Source organism: Morus notabilis, unplaced genomic scaffold (assembly GCF_000414095.1).
Source record: "Morus notabilis unplaced genomic scaffold, ASM41409v2 Scaffold2235, whole genome shotgun sequence".
Taxonomy (NCBI): Eukaryota; Viridiplantae; Streptophyta; class Magnoliopsida; order Rosales; family Moraceae; genus Morus; species Morus notabilis.
In genome coordinates this window covers 94,855-114,521 of record NW_010360708.1, presented here as the reverse complement: position 1 = coordinate 114,521, position 19,667 = coordinate 94,855, and the positions used below count along the sequence as shown (strand labels likewise).

Genomic DNA, 19,667 nt, shown 5'->3' with positions numbered 1-19,667 from the left:
TATAATAATCAACCTATGAACGTCCTCTAACAAATGAAAAAAAAAAAAGGGGCTAAATGATCAACATATGAATGTCCTCTGGCATGGAATGTACCTGGAGCAATGTAGCCAAAAGTACCAGCTATGGCTGACATTGTGGCCAATTCACCTTGCTTCACTAACAACTTAGCTAGACCAAAATCTGCAATTTTTGGATTGAAATCGGAGTCCAGCAATATGTTGCTCGACTTGATGTCTCTGTGCATAATTGGTGGCAAGCAATCATGGTGCATGTAGCAGAGACCCCGAGCAGCCCCGATAGCGATTTTTAACCTCTTCGGCCAGTCAAGCATGATTTGAGGGGTAGAATGAGGAGCTGAGACCATAGTTTGCTTATTTTTTCTGTGCAGCCATCGGTCTAAGCTTTTATTTTCTAGGCACTCGTAGACGAGGAGCTTTGAGCTCTCACTTGAAATACAACATAGGAGTTTCACTGTGTTGGCGTGTTGAATTGAGCTCAATATCTTCACTTCCGAAAGGAATTCGTGCTCAAGCCTGTGTGCCACCTTCCTGTTGTTCCGTATTCTTTTTGCAGCCACAATGTCGCCTTGGTCATTAACAGGAACACGGTAGACCATTCCCCGACCCGCCGCTTCCAATCAAGTTATGAGCAGTCAGTCCAGGCAAAATATTTGATTCTGTGAAATTCAACCTTCGGAATGTGGTGAGCTCCCATTTCAAATCCACTTCTTCTTTCCCTTGGTTACGTCTGACTTCCCTATGTTACGTCTGATAATTACGAAGAATACGGAGGGCATCGTCAACAAAAGGACTGCTATGCTTGCTGATATGATCATAGCAAGACATAGGGCTGAAAGTCGTTTGTGGTCTTGGGATTTTGGATTGCAGGGCTTTATGTTTAACACTGTGTTACTTCCGCAAAGACCTGGATTGTTCAAAAAGCTTTTGGAATATACAACATTCTCAAATTCACGAGGGATTGTCCCGGTGAAGTTATTGGAAGAAAGATTCAGGAAAAGTAGTGCTAAAAGACCAAGTTGGGTTGGAAATTGGCCTGAAAATTTGTTCTCTGAGAGGTCCAAGTATGCAAGAAAAGGTAAGAGACCAAGTTTCTCCGGAACTTGTCCGGTGAGTCGATTCCGACTCACATTAAGAGTATGTAATGACATACATGACTCTACATCTGATGGTAGATCCCCTGTGAGCTGATTCCCACTAAGAGAAAGTTCTATAAAATGAGAAAGAGTAAATAATTCGTGAGGAATGGTTCCTGTCAAGAGATTATTCCCGGCATCAAATATCACTATATTCCTCCAGGACGATTCCCCAGTTGGAATATTACCTGAAAACCTGTTGTTACTGATATTCAGAAGCAGAAGACTCAAGGTAAACTTCTCAGGAAGCTCACCGGTAAATGAGTTGTTGTTCAGCATCAACAGTGTCAATTTCAAGGATGTCCACAGACCGCTAGGAACTTCTCCAGAAAGCCTATTGTTTGCTACACTGAAACTAAAAAGTGAGTTGCAATTTCCTATTGATTCAGGAAGCTCCCCGCTAAAGTGGTTGCCGTAAGCCTTTACACAACAACACGTGAGTAACTACTTTAAATATATAAAATGTAATTACAAGGATATGATACTCCTTGGATTTTGAATGCCAAAACTACAGAATCAACACACACTATTATACTAGCACTCACTTAAAAACGACGCTAAAAGTTTAACAGAAATTTAAAATTTTTTACGAGAGAAAACACTGTAGTATAAAGATTTGAACCAAAGTTCAAATTGGTGAAACAAATAGGCTAGACACACCTCTAATTTATATTCACACAACTTCTTACAGACTTTATCTCACTTAAGACATGCATCCACTCGCTAAGTAGTAAACTTCAAGCAAATCCTTGGAAATCAATTAAGACAAAAATTAGGTACTCAAAGTTTTGCAGACTCCAACTTACCACTGTCCATTTCTTGAAGCTTATAATGTGAATGATGTCTCTAGAGAATGAGAGTGTTAAAAGACCTCAAGAGTCTGTGAGAACTCTTTACAGAGCCACCACTCAAACAGGCTAACATTAGGATATACACGTGTTCAGGCAATTTCCATGTGAGCCTATTGGAGCTTACTTGGAACTCTCTGAGATCTGAGTAGTTGCCCAAATCTGGAGGAAACGCGCCCGAAAGATTGTTGTCCCACAATTTGGAATCTACCAAGGCTGGTAATCTGCCTATGCCCTCCGGAATACTGCCTGATAATTGATTGGAAAACAAGGCCAAGTATGTCAAATTCGTTAGCTTCTCAAAGTCTTTTGGTATTTTTCCGGTTAAATCATTCTCTGAAAGATCGATGACTGTCAAGTTCAGAGCTTCAACCACTTGAGGAATCTCTCCAGTAAGTCTGTTCTTAAACAGCATAACTTGGCTCAAATTCTTCAATGTGAATAGACTGTCGGGAATTTTTCCATGCCAGCCATTTTTACACGTAAGTGGGATGCCCATGCTGTTAATTCTAGCAACACGAGAAGTGCGAACATTTGCCACCACTAACAATGAACAAAGATAAAAGAGATAAAGAGAACAAAATATATATATATTAAAAAAATTTATTAGCAAAAGTGATTCAATCAACTTCCGTTTATATTTATCTTTTCCATTTTCTTGCCGTCCGGCTGTTGACTTGCTGGACCTCTAGACTTTGAAAAATGCCATCACCTGATTTGTCTAATTAGGAAAGTACTGACACTTCTTGTTTTTATTAATATCATAATCACAACTTTCTAACGAAATAAATTATAATAACGCTTATGTGATTGCTAATATTTTTAGAAATTATATTAACCCTCAAGAATTATACATCCAACATATTCATACGGACATTCCGATTCCACACAACATAAAAAATTACAACCTAACGTTCAAAAGAGCTAGTATATACTCATAAATTGCCTTTAAAGAAAAAACCACAAAATAAAAAAACATAAATTAATTACAAAACCGCACCAAAATAAAAGATTACAATATTTATTATTTATCAGTTATCACTCGTTGGATGTTTTCACAAATAACAACGCCCTTAAAGCTTTAAAATTAAATAATGTAACCAAGAGATTTTCATCTTTTTTACATATCTAGGCAAGTTCAGGGAAAGGAGGAAAAAAAATGGGTCAACGAGGTATTGAATAAGAGCCACGTGAACTGTTCTCGGAAAATGTCGTTACATTCCCAAGGAAAGTGATGAAACAAATACAGTTTCATTACCATATAAATGAGACCTCTCTGCCGGTGGACATACATTATGTTTACTTGATATGGTAATTGGTAGAACCGTTCATCTTTAGCTGCCCCTTTGGGAATCCATCTCCAATAACTTATTCTAAGAGAATCTGTTGTGTTTGATGTTTCTTGTATACGTTCAGATCAGCCTGTGTATCCTTGTAGCGTTGGCTAAGGTAAGTCCCATATAAGATTGGAGGAAACCTGACCAATGTGATATGCGACATAAACGATTTGAAGTAAATGATCTGAGAAGTTTTTTAGAAGATGACTTACTTTGGAGGATCTTTTTCTGATTTACAAGTAGGCAAACACTCAACAAGACATTCGTAACTAGGATCCACAAAGTATGCAATCTGCGAAGGTAGTAAAGAACATATAAAGCCCATAGAACCATTACGTGATATCATGTGTGATACGTATCATGTCCAAGGCAGAAAGACACAAATAAAAATGGGGTTGGAGTTCTATTTAACAAATAGCTTGATAACCAATCTATGGGGATTGAGCGTATTTATTATGAAAAGTTAAAGAAAACAAAAAACAAAATCCTCTTTCATCATTCTACTATACATTTTGAAAGCAATTGGTTCAAATGATTTCAACAGGTTCAATGGAGAGATTATGAATAAGCTATCAGGTTGTTCTAAGTTTAGTGTGAATGGGGTGAACATACATATCCACACACATACACCCAAAGAGATGCAAAAGAAAAGAAGTCTTACAGAATATCTGTCTTGACCATTTCCCAGGACTCTGTGCAGTGTGGACCTTATAAGGAAGAAAACAAAAACATGAATTATAAAAAGCCAGAATTCACCTATACATGAAAATAAGATTGCGCGTTGCACTGCAATGAACATTACTTGAATATGCAGTTGCTCCAGCGCTCCAACATATCACCAAGGTTCACAATAAATGCTCTGTTGCAAGTAAAAACCATAAACAAAAGTCACCACTCTCGATTTTTTTTTTTTTTCCATGAGTTTTTTGAAATCCAAGAGGAAGCATCGTCTGGTTACTAACCCTTTCAGTGGTGCAACATATTCCCATACTTGAGGTTTAGCATCCTTGTCCTTGCATATCTGCAACCAATATGAAATTATTCGAACAAACAACCAAACTATGAAATTAAAAAGATTATCATGATTCATATCTACTTACTTGGAGACCTACGATATCATCGGTAGCCAAGAGGGTTATCAAGCCAAAGTCAGAATGAGCACCAGCTCCGAATAGTCCCTTTGAAGGATCAGAAGTTTGACCTGCGAAAGAAATGACAATGACATATGAACTTCATAGCTGATGATCTCGTTGATTATTTTTGAAACTTCAGACTGAAATTTGACCTTCATAATGCAGTAACCGCAACGTTGCAATAGGCTCGCCAAGCATTTCTGGCTTATCAAAGAAGTTCTCGTCCAGACAGAGAGCAAGAGCTATGATCCTTGCAACTGCTCTAGCCACCTCTCTGAAATTGACAGAAGGATTTTTTATTTGGCTTAGAAAGACATCACAAGGTTTTAACATATTCTTATCAGAAATAGAAAATCAATTGCAATCCAAAAGAATACATACGAAGATTAATAGACAGACAATGTCACATGGGGAGACACACTTACAATGCCTCTCTATGAAATCTCTCCATGGTCTCTCGCCACCCAGGCAATTGATCTTGAAAGAACATGACAAAAGTTATTTAAAAATAAAAAATCAGTGACTTCTTAGCCTTCACAAATGAAAACTCGTTAATCAAATTTAACATTCAGAAACACGCACCACGGGTAAGGACTGTAAAAAACTCCTTCAAAGAAACATTTAGCTAAATCCCATTCACCAACAAGAAAAAAAAAAGATCCTTTTTTTAATTATTATATAGTTAGTACATCTAGTTACCTTGTTTAGGCCAAACATTAGGACCATAAAATGGTTTTTCTGCTTCTGGGTCATCCTCAGCTACCTCAACACCTATGTAGTACCCCTCCTTGTAATCTCCTACTTCATACAAATTACAAAGAAAGACAAAATCAAACCCCAAAGTTACAATTAAAGAAAAACTGTTCATTATGATACTGAATTAAACAAATAAAAGGGAATGAGAAAAAAAAAAAAAAAAAACAGAACAGAACAGAACAGAACAAACCGTGAACTTGGTTTTCAATATCAAGAATTTCGTCAAGAACAGGGGTATATCCCCTGTTTTTGTGGTTCCTCAAGAGCTTCATCTTCTCGCTCAACGGCAAATCGAAAAGCCTCTTGCTCTGCGCAAACACCTCGTCCATGAATTCCTGGCTTAGCCCGTGATTCACCACATAGAAAAACCCGCAATCCAAACATGCCTTTATACCAGAAAAAAAAAATAAAACAACAACAACAACAACAACTTTAATCACTTCATATTATAGCTTAGCCAACAAAAAAGATCAAACTTTACTCGAACCTGTTTGAGCAAAGAGACGGAGTGGTGAATATCGGGATTGGAGATATCGATACAATTGAGGGCGGAGAAGTTCGTTGGAGCTTCGGAACCGTTTGGTGTGATTTGATTTTCCATTTTCCCAGGAATTGCCAATTTCGAGAATTGAGTATGGAGGGAAAAAAAAGGCTTCTCTTTTCGGCCAAACAGGGAAGGGAGGAATTTGTGGATTGGAAAAAGGAGGGCTTTGTTTGCGCTTTTTCCTCGAAGTCGAGCAACGTCGTTTTCACTGTTTGGTTCTCGGCACCCATAGATTTGATCAATTTTTTTCTTTTTCTTTCTTTTTTTTTTTCTCTTTTTTTATTAAATAAAGAAAGATATGTGTTTCTGGTTTGTCGAACTCCGCGAAAACCCCTTTCAAAAAAAAAAAAAAAAAAAAAAACAAGTCCGCGAAAACTAATGAATGAATGAGCATGTGTATTCTGTTCGTTTTGACACGTGGAATTTAAAGACAATTAAAAAGAGCAATGTTATTCCTTTTTTTTTTTTTTGCTTTTATTTTTTTGATTTTTTTTTAATGTTATTATCGTTACTATGATTAAAAATAGCAGATAGTTTTTTTTTATCAAAAATTAAATTTTTTTTTAGCAAATTTATCTGCAAGATGTTATTCTCCTTTTGTTTATTTTTCAAGATAGATAGAATTGAACATCTGACATGCATGTGCGCTCATTTTAGAAGGTAGAGTCGTAAAAGGAAGTAATTAGTCGTAACTAGTCACGTTAATCCGTTCATTTCGTTGATTTGAGTTTAAAATTCGAGTTTTATTACAGTAAAAATTCTTCACAAACAATCACATCTAACTTTTTTACTACAGTAAAAAGCTCTTATATAAAATTACATCTCAACTTAAATTAAAAATTCGAATCAGCAAAATCAACAACCATATATATATATATATATATTGAAAACAGTGGAATTCATAAGACGTATTTGAACGTTTTTCTTTGTCTAGAGTTGGCCTTCAAACTTGATCTTGTGCCTGACTAACCTTGAATTTTCAGAAATTTTGACAAATACTTTTTAAAAATATATGAGTTACGATTTTTACTCTTTATTTATATTCTTTTTAGTTAAATAATTAGAATAATAAAAGGATATTTATTAAGCAGTTTAGACTCACACATTCTCAAAGGTAAATTATCTATTTTTTTCTCTAAATCCTAAATCGAGTTGTAAGTTTGGGCCTAATTAAACGTGTTGATCTTGAGCCCGTCACTATTAATCCGTATCTGGTCAAGTCCTAACTCTCTGGTCGGGCTGGACTGATACTTTAGGTTCTAAATTATTTTCAAGAAGGACCGGCACGAAGTGCTTCAATTTTATTTTATTTTTAGATTTTCTTCATAAAAGTCCGGGCCGGCTCAGCCCAGTCCTAGGCACATCGGGCTTTAGGGCTGGGGCTTGGCCGACTTCCCATTTTTAAAATCGGATTGGGACAGCCCAAACTTTCATGATGTTTCATATAGTAATTCTACAATATTGGTTGTTGAGTTATATGATAGGGATAAAACTAGGTTGGAAATTGATTTTTAGATGATAATTCTACAATTTACTATTATCTATAGGCAATTGATTTTTAGATGATAATTTCCTACCAAGATAACCTCTTCCACGTTTCTTTAAGTTGGTAAATATGTGGGCGTCGTGCTAAATTTAATTATATTCTCTACCCCAAGAATTTGCATCGTGATGATAATATTTTAGTAAAATATTATATGATACATCTATTTAGTATTTAAAAACAAAAGTACTAATTAAGTACTTTTCATAGTAATTAGTTAGCAGGATTGGATGATGTCAAATAAATATTCTATTAGTCGCATTCACGCTTGATTTGTGGCTTGATGAAGATAGCTGATTGATTTTCTTGAAGATACATTGTGTTTAAGTAGACCAAACTTTTACCGGCTGCAACGGAGCAAGACTGTTAGAACATCCTTCATGGAAGGCCTTGTGGAAGGCTGAGTACCCGTACAGATGATCCCCAGCTTGAAAACACAACTCATTTCTTCCACATTGTTTGGTTCTTTTATATCTTCGTCCAAGGCTTCTTCTATGGGCTTATCTTCTTGAAGGTGACGCCACGCCCACTGGGCAAGCGAAGTGTACTCGTCGCCCTCTCTTGCTTCTCTTCCGGTTGCCAGCTCCAACAGGACGACCCCAAAGCTATAAACGTCGATCTTCTCGTTCGCTCTCGCCGTACGCGCGTACTCTGCAAATTCATATAATGAAGTGCTTTTTATTCTTGCAAAAAGAAAATGCAAAATGAAAGTAGTGTGATCATTATTATTTTCTCCTTTACTTGGTTAGAACTTGCCAAGTAAAAAAATCTCAACAGGCATGCGAATTTGTAACGTGATTGGTTAAAAACCATTGATGATTGCATAAGTTGCTCTTTACTGAATTTGCAAAAGTATTTCTTTTATCCTCTCTCCTTTAGAATAGTAAAAGAATTATCATGTAATAGTGTTAGTATTTGAGTGATGAGTGTTTCTTAGTTGGCATGTAGCTTATATTAGGATCAACTATCAGGACAAAACCGATCTATAATAATCAACATATGAACGTCCTCTAACAAATTGAAAAAAAAAAATAAAAAAAAAATTTCAGGCTAAATAATCAACATATGAATGTCCTCTGGCATGGAATGTACCTGGAGCAATGTAGCCAAAAGTACCAGCTATGGCTGACATTGTGGCCAATTCACCTTGCTTCACTAACAACTTAGCTAGACCAAAATCTGCAATTTTTGGATTGAAATCGGAGTCCAGCAATATGTTGCTCGACTTGATGTCTCTGTGCATAATTGGTGGCAAGCAATCATGGTGCATGTAGCAGAGACCCCGAGCAGCCCCGATAGCGATTTTTAACCTCTTCGGCCAGTCAAGCATGATTTGAGGGGTAGAATGAGGAGCTGAGACCATAGTTTGCTTATTTTTTCTGTGCAGCCATCGGTCTAAGCTTTTATTTTCTAGGCACTCGTATACGAGGAGCTTTGAGCTCTCACTTGAAACACAACATATTTGATTGAGCTCAATATCTTCACTTCCGAAAGGAATTCGTGCTCAAGCCTGTGATCCACCTTCCTGTTGTTCCGTATTCTTTTTACAGCCACAATGTCGCCTTGGTCATTAACAGGAACACGGTAGACTATTCCCGAGCCGCCGCTTCCAATCAAGTTATGATCAGTCAGTCCAGGCAAAATATTTGATTCTGTGAAATTCAACCTTCGGAATGTGGTGAGCTCCCATTTCAAATCCACTTCTTCTTTCCCTTGGTTACGTCTGACAATTACGAAGAATACGGAGGGCATCGTCAACAAAAGGACTGCTATGCTTGCTGATATGATCATAGCAAGATGTTGGGTTGAAAGTCGTTTGCGGTCTTGGGATTTTGGATTGCAGGTATCTATGCCTAACACTCTGCAATTTCCACGAAGACCCGGATTGTTCCAAAAGGTTCCGGAATATCGAACATTCTCAAATTCACGAGGGATTGTCCCGGTGAAGTTATTGGAAGAAAGTTCCAGGAAACGTAGTGCTAAAAGACCAAGTTGGGTTGGAATTTGGCCTGAAAATTTGTTCTCTGAGAGGTCCAAGCTTGTCAACTTAGTTAGCTTCCCAAAGTCTTCTGGTATTTTTCCGGTTAAATTGTTCTCCGAAAGATCGATCATACCCAAGTTCAGAGCTTCAACTACTTGAGGAACATCACCAGAAAGTTTGTTCATGAAAAGGAATACTACGCTCAAATTCTTCAACATGAACAACCCGTCGGGGATTTTTCCATGCAAGTCATTCCGGGATAAATCCACCCATTCCAGTGCTTCCATGTCTCCAATACTTTGCGGTATTTCTCCAATCAAGTTTGAGTTGAAAACCCATAGAATTTTCAACTTCCTCAACTGGGTGTAATTGGAAGGCAGCTCTGATCGCACAAGTAGACCATTATTGGCCAACCTCAAATCTTCGAGATTTGACAAGTCACCAATTTCTGGTGCTAAAGAGCCATTAAACAGATTGCTTCCTAAAGCCAGGACCTTAAGCTCTTGCAGCTTCCCAATAACAGGTGGGATATCACCAGTGAAGTTATTACCTCCGAGGACTAGACGTTGGAGCTTAGCCAGTTTGTCAATGTCATCGGGAAGCGTTCCAACAAAGTAGTTTTCAGAGAGGTCCAAAGCTTCGAGCTTTGAACAGTTGAAAACAGCTCTTGGAAACTCTCCTGGGATATAGTTATCCCCAAGATTAATGGTTGTGACATTCTTCAAGTCACATATGAAGGATGGAACGGGTCCAGTGATATTCACATTTCTGAGTGACAGCCCTGTGACGGAATTGGACGTGCAGGTGATTCCAGGCCAAGAACAATGAGAATTGCTTGATGGGGTCCACTCATCCATGAAGGAAATGTTTCCCCAGTGTTGCTTTAGCTTCAAAAGGACTGATCGTTCTTGTTCCTGGAGTGTTTCGGAGAGCACTCCATGGCTGAGAAAGATGAGGAAGATAAAGATGTGAAATGGGATTGTGAGAGATTTCTGGTTTGTTTTAGTCATTTTGAAGAGATTGGGAGGTTTCTGGCTTTTTTGGTTTTTCAGTTCTGTTTCAGCTGACTCATTTTGGGAGATGTCTTGTGTCTGATGTTTTTCACAATCAGGCTATGGATTTGGTGGGAAAAACCAACGGCAAAGTTGCTAACTTATTGAGAAAATTTTGAGCTTTTTTTAGATGATGATTGGAGGAACACAAATGGCACCACTTTTCTGATAGTGGACCTACAGATAATAATGGTCAACGGAGACTTAATGATGTATAAAGCAAACCAATCAAAAATAGTATGTAGTATACTAGTGTTAGATATCATTTATTGCTTCAAGAAAAGATCCTTGTACACATATTTGTACCCTCTGGATTAGAGAGAATCCAAATTGCAAATGGAGTAATCTCTGTGATATTTTGTTAATTTTAGTCATTTGGAAGAAGAGAGAGTGAGAGATAGAGAAAGTTAATCATTATCTTCTCGAGTATGCTTAGCTAAACTGATCATCAAAGGATATATGTTTTTGTTTTTGTGTTTGATTTGGCAGTAAATGCGTTGTGTAAAGGAATGGCAGAGTTTTCAACAATGGACCTATTAGAGTGTGTTTGTCATCGGTCAACAAAAATATGGTCTCTGTATTCCCACTTATACAGTTTTTCTTACTTTCAATATCAGTACACTTAAGTGCATCTAAAATGTAACGTGAAGATATATGGGACTTAAATTTCCATGAAAGAACACACTTGAAAGTTTGAACAATACTCGTTAGACGCCTTTGTTGAACAAAGACCTGTCTGTCATGGAGTTGGTGTGCTTTCTGTCCATTTTTTTCTTTTTCATTTTTATACATGCATTTTGAGGTTAATTATCAAAAAAATCGTATCTTATATTTTTGAACCGTATCAAATTTATACCTTAACATTTTAAATTTATGTTGAATCCTTACTCTTTTTCAGTCAAAGGTTGATTTTGGCGATAAAATTGACCTAAATGTTTTTGACATATTTTGGATTTTTATCTTTTCTTATCTTATTCTTATTCTTAATCATTTTTTTCTTTTAAGGGTTTTTAAGTATTTTTAGTGGCAAAATTGACCTTTTGACAGTGAAAAATGTATGAAGTGATCATCAATTCAAAATCTGACGGTATAAATATGATACAATTCAAAATATAAAGTATAATCTTTTGAAAATCTCAAAATGTAGGGTATAATTTTGTAAAAAATAAATAAATAAATAAAACTGTTAAAAAAAATTCTCCAAACTGCAAGTGTGGTTAGGGAATTTTCTTAGGGTGCGTGATTGAAAAGCATCAAAATCCAACTAGAAATTTTCCTTCTCATCCTTTTCACACTCACTCTCACTTTGCATGTGTTTTTTGGCCTTTTACTTTATCTTATTTGGAGGAATATTATTGTTGTTTTATCTGTTAATTCAAAATTGTTAGATCAGGTTGTACAATATTATTTTGATTGAGATCTTTCACGCCTAAATATAAGGTTAATACTTTATTAGTAATGCAACATCACGTTGACACAAATATTCTTGAATTATAATTCAATCAGAAAGCTCTGAGTGTTTGCATTTTCCAAAATCAGGCTAATTTTTCAAAAGAAAATTCGATTAAACAGTTAAGTTTGAAGAGGAAATTACCTTTAAAAAAAGGACATTTTTATTGTTGAACCCCTTTAGACATTTCTCACGATTTTGCATTTTTATAGAAGAAAGGGTTCGTAAACAAAATTTTAGAAACAAAGATCCTTGTTCAAAATCTCCGTTAAAACAATGTCATTGGTGCTCTCAATGTCACGTTTTTTTTTTCCCCATAACTTTAGTCTTAAAACAGTATCTTTACTATAAGATAGTATGCGATTTCTTTTTCATAATGTCCAATATTACTTTTTTAAAATACTAATCTTATTTATTTTTGCAATATCAAAGTTTAAACTTAAATAAATTCTCGTTCAAATAAACATAACATTTTGTCACTATGCTTAAAAGCTGGAATACATCACAAAAACAATAGAAATATTAACTAAATTGCTACAAAGCTGTAGCCAATGACTGTGTATGACCAAATTCCCCTGTTTATCATTTGTCGTATGCAAGGCCAATTCTCATTTCTGCATGTAAAAGAACCATTTTTTTCTTTGTTGCTGTACCCATTTTGAATTTGATCAGCTATATATCAGCGCAGTACTTTAGTTACCACTTTAATGTATATGATCATTGGCCGAGCCAGAAAAAATTTTCAAGTTGACGGAAATTAAGACCAAAGTTTTGAACTTAAACTATCAGTACAAGTATTTTTTTATTTCTTTTTTCTCTTTAATCATCTTCTTTATATTTTTGTATTTTTTTTCTTTCTTTTTTCAAATGAATTACATTTGTAATTAAGTTCAATTCACTTTTTAATGCGTAATATCTACAAAAGCATGAATCTAAAGGGTAATACATATTTTTTAGAAAAAGTTTTGTGTAAAAAATGCAATTAAAAAAATGATATCTTTTTTAGGCAAATTTCAGAACAGGCCCTACGGCCGGGGGACAGCTGCCCCTCTGAGCCTAAGGTGGCTCCGCCCCTATATGTGGCATAATAAGTATAACGATATAAACAACCTTGTTCTGCATTTTTCTTTTGAACTTAATAATTATAGGGTTATTCTTTTGTAACGAAACTCAGAAAAAGTTTAAACTCAAATTATAATTTTATTGAAGTTTATGTTCTTTCATAAAATTTGAGTTTGAACTCAATTTTAGGGCTAAATTCGAATTCAAGTTTCTCCTTCAACTCGAGTTCATAAACTAGAACTCAAGTTAATGAACAATATTTTTTCTATTCTTAAAAATATCATAACTTTTTCGTTTTAATTCTGATTGAGATTATTTTTTTTCTATGCATTCACAACGAAAAGATGAATAAAACCCCACCTATATACCCTATTAAAATTTTTCATCACCGTTGAGTTATTACTAAAATACTATCTAAATATAACTTTAAATTTTGACCTACCCAAACACAAACTTAAATATATTCTCAATTCAAATCATAATTCAAATGTGCACATCCAAACACAAACTCAAGTTACAACTTCAATTCAAACTTAATTCAAGATCATCACTTAAGTCACGAGAACTCAAAAATGCAAAAGAACAACCCCTGTGTACTCTGAATCTACCTATTATAACATTTATTGTCGTTTCTTGTGTCAAGCTACATTTTATGTTTCTCATAGGAGCAGTGGACGACTTAGCCTTTTGTTTAGCTAAGAGTATAGGAAATGGAGGAGAAATTCATTGAAGGGGCTTGTTGATCAACCAGTAATTGGTACTATTGGCTAATTATTTACTTACTATTTCCTTTCTCTAAAAATATAAAGAAAATAAAAATAAAATGTAAAAAGGAAAAAAAGAGTTTATTGCAAAGGGGTAATAGCAGTTTATTGCAACAAAGTTTAAACACAACGCGAGGCCATTGACATAGGTGGCCCCATAGGCAGATTGCAAAGTTTAACGCTGCTCAAAACCTTCTTGGATGTTCAATTCTAAGTACACAGACCCAAATATAAAAGATCAAACTTTTACCATATCACGACGTTTGATCAGGTTGTCCAATTGTCTAGACGGTTCTCAGAAACATGGTGAACTTTTCCCGAGCCGCCGCTTCCGATCAGATCGTGATCACTTAGCCCGGACACAGTGTTTGATTCTGTGAAATTCTGCCTCTGGAAGAAGGCGAGCTTCCACTTCGAATGGAGCCCGTCTTTGCTCCTGTAGCATCTGATTATGATGAATGTGAAGGACAAGACCAAGAAAAAGGCTGCTACACTTAGTGTTATGATCAAAACAAGATAAAGGGTTGAGATTGGATTGCAGGACTTGAGTTGCAAGACACTGTTACTAGAACAAAGGCCAAGATTGCTCAAGAAGCTGTCCGCATATGCAGCGTCCTCGAATTCACTCGGGATTCTCCCAGAGAGGTTATTGGAAGAGAGATTTAGAAAAATTAGCCTTAAAAGACCAAGTTGGGATGGAATTTGGCCAGAAAATGTGTTCTCTGAGAGGTCTAATTCTGTAAGAGTAGGTAAGAGACCAAGCTTCTCAGGAATTTGTCCAGAAAGTTGATTTCTACTCAGGTTAAGAGTATTTAGGGACTCCCATGATTCTTTATCAGATGGAAGATGCCCTGTGAGCTGGTTTTGATCAAGCAAAAGAATTGTCAAATGACGGAAAGTGGTTAGTTCTTGAGGAATGGTTCCTGTCAAGAGGTTATTGCTGGCCTTAAACACCACCAAATTCCTCAATGACGATAAACCGATTGGAATATTACCTGAAAATCTGCTGTTACTGATTTCCAATCTTATAAGATTCGAGGACAACTTCTCAGGAAGCGCACCGTTGAATAAGTTGTTGTTCATCGTCAAGAGAGTTAAATTCAAGGTTGTCCACAGGCCACTAGGAACTTTCCCAGAAAGCCTGTTATCTGAAACCTTGACCATTTCCAATGAGTTGCAATTTCCCAGTGATTCAGGAAGCTCCCCAGTGAAGTTGTTCTCATGAGCCACCACCCCAACCAGTTGACCATTGGAACACAAATGTTGTGGCAACTCCCCTGAGAGCCTATTGGAGCTTACTTGGAACTCTCTGAGATTTGAGTACTTGCCCAAATCCGGAGGCAACACGCCCGTGAGATTGTTGTCCCACAATTTAAAATCTACCAAGACTGGTAATCTGCCTATGCCCTCCGGTACACTGCCTGATAATTGATTGGAAAACAAGGCCAAGCCTGTCAACTTAGTTAGCTTCCCAAAATCTTCCGGTATTTTTCCGGTCAAATTGTTCTCCGAAAGATCGATTATCTCCAAGTTCAGAGCTTCAACCACTTGAGGAACATCACCAGAAAGTTTGTTCTTGAAAAGGTATACTATGCTCAAATTCTTCAACATCAACAACCCGTCGGGGATTTTTCCATGCAAGTCACTCCGGGATAAATCCAGCCATTCCAGTGCTTCCAAATCTCCAATACTTTGCGGTATTTCTCCAATCAAGTTTGAGCTGGAAACCCATAGATTTTTCAACTTCCTCAACTGGGTGTAACTGGAAGGCAGCTCTGATCGCACAAGTAGACCATTATTGGCCAACCTCAAATCTTCGAGATTTGACAAGTCACCAATTTCTGGTGCTAAAGAGCCATTAAACAGATTGCCTCCTAAAGCCAGGACCTTAAGCTCTTGCAGCTTCCCAATAGCAGGTGGGATATCACCAGTGAAGTTATTACCTCCGAGGACTAGACTTTGGAGCTTAGCCAGTTTGTCAATGTCATCGGGAAGCGTTCCAACAAAGTAGTTTTCAGAGAGGTCCAAAGCTTCGAGCTTTGAACAGTTGAAAACAGCTCTTGGAAACTCTCCTGGGATATAGTTATCCCCAAGATCAATGGTTGTGAGATTCTTCAAGTCACATATGAAGGATGGAACGGGTCCAGTGATATTCACATTGTTGAGTGACAGCCCTGTGACGGAATTGGACGTGCAGGTGATTCCAGGCCAAGAACAATGAGAATTGTTTGATGGGGTCCACTCATCCATGAAGGAAATGTTTCCCCAGTGTTGCTTTAGCTTCAAAAGGACTGATCGTTCTTTTTCCTGGAGTGATAATTCGGAGAGTACTCCATGGCTGAGAAAGATCATGAGGAAGATAAAGATGTGAAATGGGATTGTGAGAGATTTCTGGTTTGTTTTAGTCATTTCGAAGAGATTGGAAGTTTTTCTAGTTTCTGAGTTTTGTAAGTTTCTGCTTGAATACTGGTGTTGCAAAAGCATTTCTTGCAATCAGGCTATGGAGTTGCGAAAACCAACGGCAACTTATTGAAAAAAATTTGGAGCTTTTTCTGTGATGATGATTTGGAGGGAGACAAATGGCTCCATTTTTACATTGGTGGACCTACCTACAGATTTGATGGTCAACGGAGACTAAATGACATTGAAAGCAAACCAGTCAAAAATTATGTGTAATATTGGATATCATATTCTAGAACAACGGGAAGTGTTTAATGGGGTCCACTGACTCATGAAGGGAAGGTTTTATTAAGCGTCTGCTTAATTTGTTAATTTGAGTTTTTAATTTGAATTGAGATGTAATTTTATGTGAAAATTTTTTACTATAGTAAAAAAGTTAGATTTGACTGTTTCTGAGAGTTTTTTACTATAACAAAACTCGTATTTTAAACTCAAATCGATAAAATAAACAGGACCTTAGACACTTTGTTCTTTTGTTATCAAGTAACTGGGAGAGTGTTCCATGACTAAGAAATATGAGGAAGATAAACAATTCGAGCTGAGATATGACATTTTCAGAGAGCTTTTTACTGTAGCAAAAAAAAAAAAAAAAAAAATAGATGTGACATTTTTTGATAGTTTTTAACTGTAGAAATCTAAAACTGAAAACTCGAATTAGTGAAATGAACGAGATCAAAAGCTTTGCAAGTGGAGTAGTCTCTCTGATATTGTGTTCATTTTAGCCATTTGGAAGGAGAGAGAGAGAGACGAGTTAAGTCTTCTCGAGTAGAGCGAGTTAAGTCTTCTAGAGTGGAGTAGTCTCTCTGATGTCGTGATCATTAGAAGATACGGGCCCGTTTAGTTCGTTGATTCGAGTTTTTAATTCGAATTGAGATGTGATTTTATGTGAGAGCTTTTTACTGTAGTAAAAAAGTTAGAAGTGATTGTTTGTGAGAGCTTTTTACTGTAGCAAAACTCAAATTCTAAACTCGAATCAGCGAAATGAACGGGGCCGACATGTTTTTGTTTATGTGCCTAATTTGACAGAAATTGCTTTGTGGAAAAGATGGACCTAATTAGAGTGTGATGGTCATCGGTCAACAAAGAAAAATTATATCTAGCAACAAAAATATCACGATACACGTTCTAAGCCTTTCTCTTTAATTTTCTTTTCTAATTGTTTCAGCTTTATCCGTTTATAACATCTGAACCTGCCCATGTAATTTCCTTTGTAAGTTCATTTAATCATGTGATGATTTGCTAAACATCTTTGCTTTTAGAATTTCATGTAGCAATAAATCAACAGATTATGTATAGACCTTTGTTGAACAAAGATCTGTTTGTCACGGCCAGTTTCTTTTTTTTTTTTTTTCCTAAAAAAAAAGATGATTAAAATGAAATGAAAATAACTTAATTCAATTCTACTATTTTTCACTCATGTCACCACACACTTAAAAAACGCACAACATATTAGTCGGTAAGGTGTCTTAAAATAAGGTCGTAGAGTATCAAACTATGAGCGGTGAGTATATTATGAGAGGAGAAAAAAAAACTTCCGGTGATCTGTCACGACTACTTGGTCAAGAGAATCTTGTTGCATGGGCCCGTTTAAACAACCTTGCAAGCATCACTAAAATTCACATTCACATTCACATATTCATATATATATATATATATATATATATATGTCGACGTTATTATAAGTTGTCAGTCATCACAGTCTTGCACTAGTTATGGTTTTTCCTTTCTATCCTTTATACCCTTTACTCGCAGTCACTTCGATCTTTTTGTTTTTTTGGCTTTGTGATGTAGCTTATTTGAAGGATTATGATTGTTTTGTCTGTTAATTCGAAAATTATTAAAAAATTATTAAAAGGTGTCTAAAATTATTTTGGTTTGAGACCTTTTTCATGCCTATAAAGTTAATCAGTAGTGCAACATCACGTTGACACGTAGTCTTGTATATGTAATCAGAAAGCTCCGAGAATGGGTTATAATTTTCCAATATCAGGCTAATTTTTCAAGAGAAATTCGATTAAACAATTTAGTTTGAAGAGGAAATCTACCTTAACAAAACAAAGGAAATTTGTATTCCTCAACCCTTTAGACTTTCTCACGATTTTGCTTTTTTATAGATGTAATTTTAAAAAGAAAGATCATTGTTCTAAATCTCTGTTTAAACAACACATCATCTGATTTCTCAATGTTCGTGGCAAGTTTTTTCCATAACGTTAGTCTTGAAAAAACATGTGTTTAGAATAGATAGTTTGTGATTTCTTTTAATTTCATAATGTCCAAATTTTTTTATAGGGCACTAATTTTATTCATTTTTGCAATATCAAAGCTTAAGCTAAATAAATTCTCATGGAAATAAACATAACATTTTGTCCACTAACGGAGTCATTTAAGGCTCAGTGTGAGGTTAAGCCCCACCAATATTTTATTTTTAAAAATCCTATGTGCATAAACATATTTTATATTACTTAATATACACATAACTCCACTAAAAATTTAAAAGATGATATCATGACCTTATTAAAATTTTCTTTTAATTATTAACCCGTATTGATAAAAATTTCTGACTCTGTCATTGTGCTACAAAGCCTACAACACATCACAAAAACGATAGAAATATTGACGAAATTGCTTTTTAGCTGTAACCAATTATGGCATCAAACTCCCTTGTTTTGCATTTTTTTTGTGGTAAGCAAGATCAACTCTCGTGTAAAACCACTTTTTTTGTCTTTTGTGGCTGCTACACAGTTTTAGATCAACTATAAATTAGAGCGGTACTAGAGCCCGTTTAGTTGGAGGATTCGTTCTCTGATTTGAATCATGGTTCATGATTCGTTATAGTATTTTCTTTTATAAAAAATATACATAAATTAAAAATAGTTCTAATCTCATAATTTTATTCCATAAACAATAACAAACGTTGTATCATGTTGAATTTTACATCCAATTACAACATCAATATCGCAGTTGATTGGATGGGCGGATGGAGTCTAATTCTTTCATTTCTCAGTGGTCCCCATAATTACCTTAATTGCTAAAGAAAATGAAAGTAAGAAGTGCACCACTAATTCTCCTTTTTTATGAGCCAAAAAAAAAAAATATTAATATCGCAGTTATTTTTAAACGTCCGCTAATAGCAGCACTGGATACACAACTATTACGCTTTTTGTGTTTAAATAAAAAGAGTACAACAAATGCAAAAGACATTCGTGGAAAGGACTTGTTGATCAACCAACGATTGGTGCTAGAGGCTAATTATTACTTATTGGGCCTGTTTGTTTGTGTTTTCATTTTCATTTTTCACGATTTTCAAAGTAAAAAAATGAAAACGGGTGTTAAAAACGTGTTTGGTGCAAATTTTTTTAAAAAACAAAACCAAAATTGTTTTTGTCTTTTTGTGGAAATCAGAAAACGAAAAAAATGTGTTTTCATTTTCTCGTTTTCGTTTTCTGTTTTCTGAAAACGGATTTCACTTTTTTTTTTTTCATTTTCTTCCCTCTTTTCTGAAACCGTTTTTGTATTATATATGTTTATTTAATATATTATATTTAATAATATTATTTATTTAATATATTTAATAATATTATTT

General features: G+C 35.6%; 2 protein-coding genes and 1 pseudogene across 4 annotated transcripts; all 3 read right to left on the bottom strand.

The window, feature by feature from the left end:
* Nucleotides 1–26: 26 nt before the first annotated feature.
* On the bottom strand, nucleotides 27–2,501 carry LOC112091388 (annotated as a pseudogene).
* Nucleotides 2,502–3,274: 773 nt separating this feature from the next.
* LOC21394170 (2-oxoglutarate-Fe(II) type oxidoreductase) lies at nucleotides 3,275–6,016 on the bottom strand. 3 transcript variants are annotated; one of them, XM_024164914.1, is made up of 11 exons: nucleotides 5,716–6,016; nucleotides 5,419–5,614; nucleotides 5,172–5,273; nucleotides 4,898–4,949; nucleotides 4,625–4,746; nucleotides 4,440–4,540; nucleotides 4,302–4,360; nucleotides 4,142–4,198; nucleotides 4,001–4,046; nucleotides 3,552–3,631; nucleotides 3,275–3,479 (listed from the first exon to the last, which is right to left on the bottom strand). In XM_024164914.1, exons 1-11 carry the CDS (start codon nucleotides 5,827–5,829, stop codon nucleotides 3,371–3,373), a joined length of 1,038 nt encoding a protein of 345 aa, XP_024020682.1. In that variant the 5' UTR covers nucleotides 5,830–6,016; the 3' UTR covers nucleotides 3,275–3,370. The 3 variants fall into 3 exon arrangements, with proteins under 3 accessions (XP_024020682.1, XP_024020684.1, XP_024020683.1); XM_024164916.1 differs by having other exon boundaries at nucleotides 3,275–3,446; XM_024164915.1 differs by having other exon boundaries at nucleotides 5,172–5,270.
* Nucleotides 6,017–7,596: 1,580 nt separating this feature from the next.
* On the bottom strand, nucleotides 7,597–16,158 carry LOC21394169 (receptor-like protein kinase 5). The gene is given in 4 exon segments (XM_010097054.2): nucleotides 7,597–7,966; nucleotides 8,408–8,776; nucleotides 8,779–9,174; nucleotides 14,185–16,158. Coding segments are annotated over 4 exon segments (3,000 nt in total). The 5' UTR covers nucleotides 16,109–16,158; the 3' UTR covers nucleotides 7,597–7,655.
* Nucleotides 16,159–19,667: the final 3,509 nt, after the last annotated feature.